The sequence below is a fragment of the Kryptolebias marmoratus genome, linkage group LG16 (genome assembly GCF_001649575.2).
Source record: "Kryptolebias marmoratus isolate JLee-2015 linkage group LG16, ASM164957v2, whole genome shotgun sequence".
In the NCBI taxonomy this organism is placed as follows: domain Eukaryota; kingdom Metazoa; phylum Chordata; class Actinopteri; order Cyprinodontiformes; family Rivulidae; genus Kryptolebias; species Kryptolebias marmoratus.
In genome coordinates this window covers 23,083,508-23,091,546 of record NC_051445.1, presented here as the reverse complement: position 1 = coordinate 23,091,546, position 8,039 = coordinate 23,083,508, and the positions used below count along the sequence as shown (strand labels likewise).

The following is an 8,039-nucleotide window of genomic DNA, read 5'->3' as shown; positions in this document are numbered from 1 at the left end:
TGCTTTAATTTCCAGTCAAAAACTAATATCTGTTTTCTAGAAGACTGAAACTGGTTTACCTCAATAATTTGCCTGTTCTAAACTCTACACACATCATTCTTTAAACTATGATATATTCCTGACATGAGACCTGAAAACACAATTTATTTATTATTTATGTATTTGATATAACTCAAAATAGATCAAATTGTTCATAATGTTGATTTTGTCCTAATATTTCTGACTCTTAGATGTTTAAATGTCTTAATGTGTAATGGCCCTGAGTGTAAATTTGCATTCTTGATGAGAATGTGCTTGTGTCACAAACTATGACGCTTTCATTGCACCAATGGGGAGAGGGAGCACAATCTAATATATATGTAGATTGTCATTTATAAAACATTGCAGTGTTTCTGCCTGATAATTACTGATCATGAAAAATAAAACAAAGCTGAGAGCTGGTGTCTGTATCGGCTCTAAACTCCTTCTTGTTTGCTCTGGAGATGGACAGACAAACAGACGGACTCAGGCAGGAATGCCGTGGACTATGATGTTTGCAGAAGACATTGTGATCTATGGTGAGAACAGGGAACAGGTGGAAGAGAACTTGGAGGTATGTACTTGAAAGACAAGGGATGAAAGTCAGCCATAGAAAGACAGAGTACATGTGTGTGAATGAGAGGGAGGCAGGTGGAACAATGATGCTACAGGGAGCAGAGGTCACAAAGGTGCAGGACTTCAAGTACTTAGGGTCAACTGTCCAGGAAAACTGGGAGTGTGGTAAAGAGGTGAAAAAGAGAGTCCGGGCAGGATGGAGTGGATGAAGAAAAGTTTCTGGAGTGATTTGTGACAAAATGGTGGCAGCAAAGGCCAAAGGAAAGGTTTACAAGACAGTGGTGAGAGCAGCTATGTTGTATGGTTTGGAGACAGTGGGACGGACAAAAAGACAGGAGACAGAACTGGAAGTGGCAGAGCTGAAGATGTTGAGGTTCTCCTTGGGAGGGACAAGGATGGACAGGATTAGGAATGAGGTCATCAGAGGTACAGCACAGGTTGAACGACTGGGAGGTAAAGTTAGAGAAGCCAGACTGAGATGGTTTGGACATGTGCAGAGGAGGGACAGTGGGTATATTGGTAGAAGGATATTAGAGACGCAGCTGCCAGGAAAAAGACAAAGAGGAGATATATGGATGCAGTTAGAGAGGACATGGAGGTAGTTGGACAGAGGACAGAGGAAAGAGGACACAAAAGACAGAGTAGACAGAGAAGGATGACTCACTGTGGCGACCCCTGAAAAGGGAACAGCTGAAAAATAGAAGAAAATCACACAAAGGCTCTGTATTTGGGTTATTTCGCTGTCTCAATCCTCAAAAATAAAAAAATTGAGATGAAGTTTGAAAAGTTGCCTGAACTAACTGCATAATCTGCTGTGGAAAATAAAAGACAAACTTCTGATTAAAAGCTAGTTAAATCAAAGTCCATTCAAATGAAAGGCGTAGAGTTCCTGAAAGGAATGCAGCTTGCCTGCTGCCGTTCCTACAACACTTTTAGACTATGGTTTTCTTATGATAAGAAATGACAAAGTTTGGTCAAACCTTGTATATGACTTTAAGTGCAATGTCATGTGACACTGAAAACTTTTCTGAACTCTCAGCATATGTAGTACTGAGTATGACTCTCAGTTACACATGTAAAAGTGACTAAGTTACAGACATTTATGTGTTTGCTAAGACCAACTAGCAAGTGGATGAGTCGATTACAATTTGGGGTATCTGATGGGGATGACTCTCAGATACTACCACACCAGATTTTTGCTCAATATATGTAAAACTGAGTCATAGCTATGTTTGTGTTTGCTTTGGTCATTGAAGTTATGGCGGCCACCTTGAATTGGGTTCTAAAAGTGAATCAATTGCACATATACAATCCGTCCAGTGGTTCATGGGACAGTTTGCTCATAAAAGAACACACTCACAGAGACAGGCAAAAATAAATAAACAAATAAATGAAATAAAATTCTGAACTGTAATGACATGAGAAAACTGTAGGCAACAACAGTTTTGGTTGTCACGTGAACGCACCATTTCTCACCAGCTCTTTCCACAAGCGTCTCGTTGTAATGGACAGAAATTACCTCTAGAGGCCGCTCGAGTCCTTCAAAAGGCATTTGATGTGTTTGAAGCTCAGTAAGACCTCACCTCAGAGCTCCATTTAAATCCAACAGTGTTCGGGTTTTTAATGACATCTGAGTGTCTGAGTCAGTTTATTCTGTTAACAGGTCTTAAAACTGATTCTCCACTGATTTGACTTTTTCAATTTGGTTTTGTTTTTCGCTCCATTTTAGCCAGTCTTGACATAGAAAATTGCAATTTATTTTTTAAAACCTTCCCAACTTTATGATCTTGTTGCGTCTCTTCAAGCTATGTGCGCGTAAAATGCTATCTGATGTCCTCGGATCTGGGCTGATGCGAGTCTTCGTGATAAGGACATCTGGCTGAGACTCTGAAATCTCGCTGCACTCGCGCCTCATTTCTGTAGGATCGTAAACAGGACCCTGCTGATAAGAGTCGAACTTTCAGTTTTAGCCTGGCAGCTTCACGGAAAGAAGGAGAGGTTTTAATGCCTCTGTGGTTGGAATTTTAAAGTTTTATTGGAATTTAATCTCTTAAAATGGAGGAAGCTAAAGAGTGCGTTTTCAGATGTTTGGGCCAAACTTGCTCTCACTCTGATTTCTGTCCGTGGAGCCACTGACGGGCCGCTGGCTGCGGCGCGCGCGTATCCTCGTAACTGTGTGACATGAGGTTGTTTGGGAAGCCTTAAGCCACCATGTGGGCGTGTTTCTCCCGGCCCAACAGCCTCCGCTCTTGTGCGGAGATCAGAGCGAAGAGCGCACTTCTCTTGGCGCGACCGGAGAGCGCAAAACTAGGAGCTCTCCGCCTCTGACGCGCGCACCGTCTCCAGCTCTGGCGGACCCCCTGAATCAGAGAGAGAGAGAGAGAGAGAGAGAGAGAGAGAGAGAGAGAAGGGGGGGAAGAGAAGAAGAGCTTGTTGCCACCTTCCAGCCATGGACGCATCTCGAGTCGTTGCGGTTTGTCTGGGCCTTGTTTTCCTTGGGAATATACCGTGTTTCCAGTCTGCTGCTCTCATCTCTGCGCCGAGGAGGAACAGGGAAACCAGGGTCTCCCATACGGGCGTCCAGAGGTCATCCAGGCTCCTTAAAGACCTCCTCGCCGCCGGACATCACAGGCAGGACCCAAAGGACGCCGTTGTCCCGCACGAATACATGCTCTCCATATACAGGACGTACTCCGCGGCGGAGAAACTCGGACTAAACGCGTCCTTTTTCCGCTCCTCCAAATCTGCGAACACCATCACCAGTTTTGTGGACAGAGGAACAGGTTGGTTTCAGTTTTGCTGCCAGCTCCATGACCTCAGCCTTGCATAATTCTGTGACACATCTTTCTCTCTCTCCCCCCCTACCCGTCCTTGTCCTTTTGGTAGAACTTGGCCAACAAGGTCTGCTTTTTACGCACGCTAAGAGAAGCTTTCGGACGCACTTTTACGCGCTCAAAACCGAACGAAACCAAAAAGAGGTGCTGAATAAAAGTCCAAACGCTGCAAGTTGAGTTCGGGTTCCTGAGCAAAGGGGTCGGCTTTCGCGAGGTTTTATGATTTGCTTGCCAAACTTTCTCAGAGTATTAGGTTATATTAGGCTTAAATGAACCCCACGGTAACACCACAGTAAAACACTAATTGGGCGCTCTCTAAAGGAACGCTGTAAATCACTGTCAGTGAAAAGTCTTAGAACTCTAAGGCAATCTAAGAAAACCTTTTTCAGGTGTTTTTTTTTTTTTCTTTACTTCGCAGAGCTACAAAAATAAGACCCCAAACAGAACCAACAACTTCCACTAAATGTATCACTTATTAAAACGTTCAATCTGTTGCTATGAGGAGCCCAGTTTGGGCAGTTTGTGCTGACAAAGGGAGCCGGGGTGGGTGGGGGGTGCTGGTGGGGTGAGCTGCTCGGTGTGAGAAGCAGGTGTTTGGGTCAGTTAGCAAGTGATTCGAGCGGCAGAACAAACACAATCCGATCAACACTCACTCTCTCTTGCACACACGGAACCGTGCAATCCGACTTGCTCTTTGAGGGTGAAACAAAAGCAGTGTTCGTCTGCGTGTCCTCCTGTCTGAAACACAAAATACTTCCTCTGAGAGCTGTTTGCATCATAAATATTAGAATCTGTGTAACATTACGCGGCGCACAAGTTAAAATTGGCCTTTGACTTGTTATTCAAGTCTTGCAACTGGGATATTTGACAATATATTATTGGTTATCCTGAGTAAAATAATAAAAACTTGGAATTCTCGGTTTAAAAACACATACATAAACATTTAAAAAAGGGACTTTTCCTGCAGTGGGAGCTGATCCGACAGGAAAACGCCTCTCTCTCCCTCTCTCCGCGGTGATTTTGATGTGATGTGTCACTGGCTCTGACCCCGAGCTGGACCCTTCTGAGAGCTGCTTGGCATCGAACGGCTGACTGGAGGATTTGAACTCGGTGATCTAATTGAGTGCTCATGTCATAACATATCAAACACTGTCTATTCTCCCGTAATGACCCAGCTCGGCCACGATGGGCACATCACCAAAAAAACCCGACAAGGGAAGAGAGGAGAGGAGAGGAGGGGGAAAATGAGAGAGCACTTCCTCCTATGTGAAGTGGTTTGTATATCTTTTTTTTACTTGTTTTACTGCGAAGCGCCATTTTAATTACGGAAAACGATGTCTTTTCCTTCTCATTCTTTCAGTTTTAAAGCTCTAATTTCTTCCTGGGTATCCTCTCAGGGTCCCAAAAGTGATGCGTTAAAACCTGCAGGTTAAACCAACTTCTGGAGGCCCCAACTTGTGCGCCTTTTACGCATCAGTCGCACATCGTGTGCGCCAACAGGTTATTTGGCTATTTTTTTACTATTGGAATACTAATAATAATAAAAAAACTGCTTCTGAAATCTAATAAGAAATGTTTCCTGGAAGAAACTGGAGGCAAAACCCGAGAAAACGTTTTGGTACAAACTAAACAAAGGCTTTAAAAAGAAAACAATGTTGTGCGTTTGTTCAAATGCAAGAAACAAGAGTAAAGAAATAAAAGCGCAACGCATTCTGACTCAACAGTTTAATGACAAACAATTTGAGAACATTTAAAATACCTTAAAAAAAGACAGACAAGTCATTATTCACTGCACGCACTTAAGGCAGAATGTTGTCGTTGGCAGGCTGAGATGAAACGAAAGCGGTGGAAGTGTTTCATAGAGGAAGATGGGAGCTTGGAGCTGTTAATTATTTGGCGAACTTGTGTTCGATTTGTTCGAGAGCTTATAAAAGTAAAAAAAACAAGTAATTCAAACCAGACGCCCCCCCCCCCAAAAAAAAAAAAAAAAAGAAAGAAAGAAAGAAAGTCTCTGAAACAAGGCACAAGGTTTCAATCTGTTCGATTCCAGCAGGTTTTCGCAGACAGAATCCGACATATTTAAAAAAAAAGAATCTCTTCGAAGGAAATTTGACAAATGATGCCACGGGGGTGTTTCCATGTAGAACCAGATCATTTTCATTAAAACCGAAGTCTCTGTGGAAAAATGACGCACTCCGTTTATTATATATAATTTAAGTCGTACTTTTTTAGTTTTGTTACATATTTAAAATGTTAGAGTGCAGAAAGTATTCTTAAAGCAATTTTCTTATTTTAAAGATTAGAACTAATTCTAACTGTCTTGTTAAATTCGCCCCCAAACTCCGGACTTTTCTGAAATTCGCCACAACAATAAAAATGATGGATTCCTTTTTTTCTCCTCCTCATTATTCCAAATTTTCCTCATTCAGAATTTACCTTTAAATAGCACGAACTGAAAACTTTATTATCTGTATTTTTATTTATTTATTGACATCATACCTGCTTTGTTCAGTTCTAACTGAACTCGCCAGGCGTCCATTTTTAATTAAATCGCGTCGCGGTGATGAAACATTTGCAGGCCTCCGGATCTCCAGCGGGGAATAATGAATTAATTGTTTATTGTTCAGCTGAATGTACAGTGAGTTTGGTCCGTTGTGTCCCGCAGGACCTTTCACTTCATTGGGCCTCTCCTTATTCTCCAGACTTCTGCAAAAGTTATTAAAAAAAAAAAAAAAAAACAGCAACTCAAAAGCAAACTCACCACATTTTTTCATGTTGTGGTTGCTGTTTGGATTTGGAAAGTGTCTCGGCCTACATAGAAGGGACACATTTGTTTCTTCTCTGCCAAAGATGTAGAAATTAAATATCAGTCTGTCAGCGCGTAAAAAGAAATGCAAGTTCGTTCAAACAGGCTGGCTTTGATTAAAACGGAATAAAAACAAAACAAAACAAGCAAACATATTTTCTGGTTCGATTGGAATAATGCTAAATAAACCGGTACTTTTCAGAAGAAACGTCTGGCAGGCAGAAAAGTAGAAATAAAACAAGTGGAAACAAATGCGCGATTTTGGCCAAAAGAACCAGTCGACAGCGGTCACGATTTCGAGCCATTTTTTGCGGGAAATCAGCGTCAAACCTCTAGTAACTTTAAGACTTTTAATTCTAAACCTTTTGGAGAACTTTATCATCCAGAAAAAAAAATCTTAATAAGGAAGATTATTCCCGTTGTTTTAACACTCGGGTCCTCCGCTTGTCAGCTCGTTTCAGCTTCAGTTTGGACTTTTGAAAAACAAGACACAGAGAGAGAGAGAGAGAGAGAGAGAGAGAGAGAGAGAGAGAGAGAGAGAGAGAGAGAGAGAGAGTGGCTCCCCGCTCCCTTTATCCCCCCCCCACCCCCCACCCCCGTCTCGCTGAACACTGTACACCCTAACCGAATCTGACTGCAATTATTTCTCCGTCTTTCCCTCCTCGCAGACAATCCGCTGCACTCTCCTCTGCGCAGACAAAAGTATCTGTTTGATGTCTCGACCCTGTCGGAGAAAGAGGAGCTGGTCGGAGCGGAGTTGAGGATATTCAGGAGAGCGCGGGGGACGTCGCAGACTTCGGGCCTCTACGACATCCAGCTGCGCCCCTGCCGCTCCGACACACTGCTGGACTCCAGGTCCCTGGACCCCGTGGACTCCACCAAAGGCGGCTGGGAGGTTCTGGACGTGTGGGACGTGTTTAAAGCGCACCGTCCTCACCATCACCAGTTCTGCTTCCAGCTCAGGGCCACTCAGTCAGACACCGAGGTGGACCTGAGGCGGCTGGGTCTGGACCGGCGCGGCAGGACCCAGCAGGAGAAGGCCATCCTGGTGGTCTACACCCGCTCCAAGAAGAAGGAGAACCTGTTCAACGAGATGAAGGAGAAGATTAAATCCCGGAAGGAGGGAGAAAACGGCGAAGAGGAGGAGGCGGCGCAAGCCCGCAGGGCCAAAGGACAGGGGCCCCGGCGGCGGAGGAGGACTGCGCTGGGCAACCGGCACGGGAAGAGGCACGGGAAGAAATCCAAGTCCAGGTGCAGCAAGAAGCCGCTGCACGTGAACTTCAAGGAGCTGGGCTGGGACGACTGGATCATCGCGCCGCTCGGGTACGAGGCCTACCACTGCGAGGGCGTGTGCGACTTCCCGCTGAGGTCGCACCTGGAGCCCACCAACCACGCCATCATACAGACGCTCATGAACTCCATGGACCCCTACAGCACCCCGCCCAGCTGCTGCGTCCCCACCAAGCTCAGCCCCATCAGCATCCTCTACACGGACTCTGGGAACAACGTGGTGTACAAACAGTACGAGGAGATGGTGGTGGAACAGTGCGGCTGCAGGTAGCCCACACTTATTTGATTCAATCTTTTAAAATAATAATAATAATAAAAAAAGACAAACACACAAGTCCTTTTGGGTCTGAAGTGCTTCAGGAGGGATGCGCGCAGGAGGCGCAGTCCCCTCACACTATCCGCCTTAACGCACATTTCTTCTCATCCACGCACCGAGTTCTCGCTCATCAGACGGGTTCAGGCCCACTTGGCACAAGCAGGACCGCACGCCCAAAGAGGGGAGGGATGGGGAAGGG

General features: G+C 44.7%; 1 protein-coding gene across 1 annotated transcript; it reads left to right on the top strand.

Annotated features, from left to right (window-relative positions):
- Positions 1 to 2,926: 2,926 nt before the first annotated feature.
- gdf6a (growth differentiation factor 6a) lies at positions 2,927 to 8,020 on the top strand. Its single transcript, XM_017413137.3, has 2 exons — positions 2,927 to 3,377; positions 6,903 to 8,020. The coding sequence occupies exons 1-2, from the start codon at positions 3,044 to 3,046 to the stop codon at positions 7,793 to 7,795; spliced, it is 1,227 nt and encodes a 408-aa protein (XP_017268626.1). The 5' UTR covers positions 2,927 to 3,043; the 3' UTR covers positions 7,796 to 8,020.
- Positions 8,021 to 8,039: the final 19 nt, after the last annotated feature.

Coding starts and splice junctions, on each gene's coding strand:
- gdf6a (XM_017413137.3), top strand. CDS start 3,044: ATGGACGCATCTCGAGTCGTTGCGGTTTGTCTGGGCCTTGTTTTCCTT. Junction 3,378..6,902: donor TTTTGTGGACAGAGGAACAG/GTTGGTTTCAGT, acceptor CCCTCCTCGCAG/ACAATCCGCTGCACTCTCCT.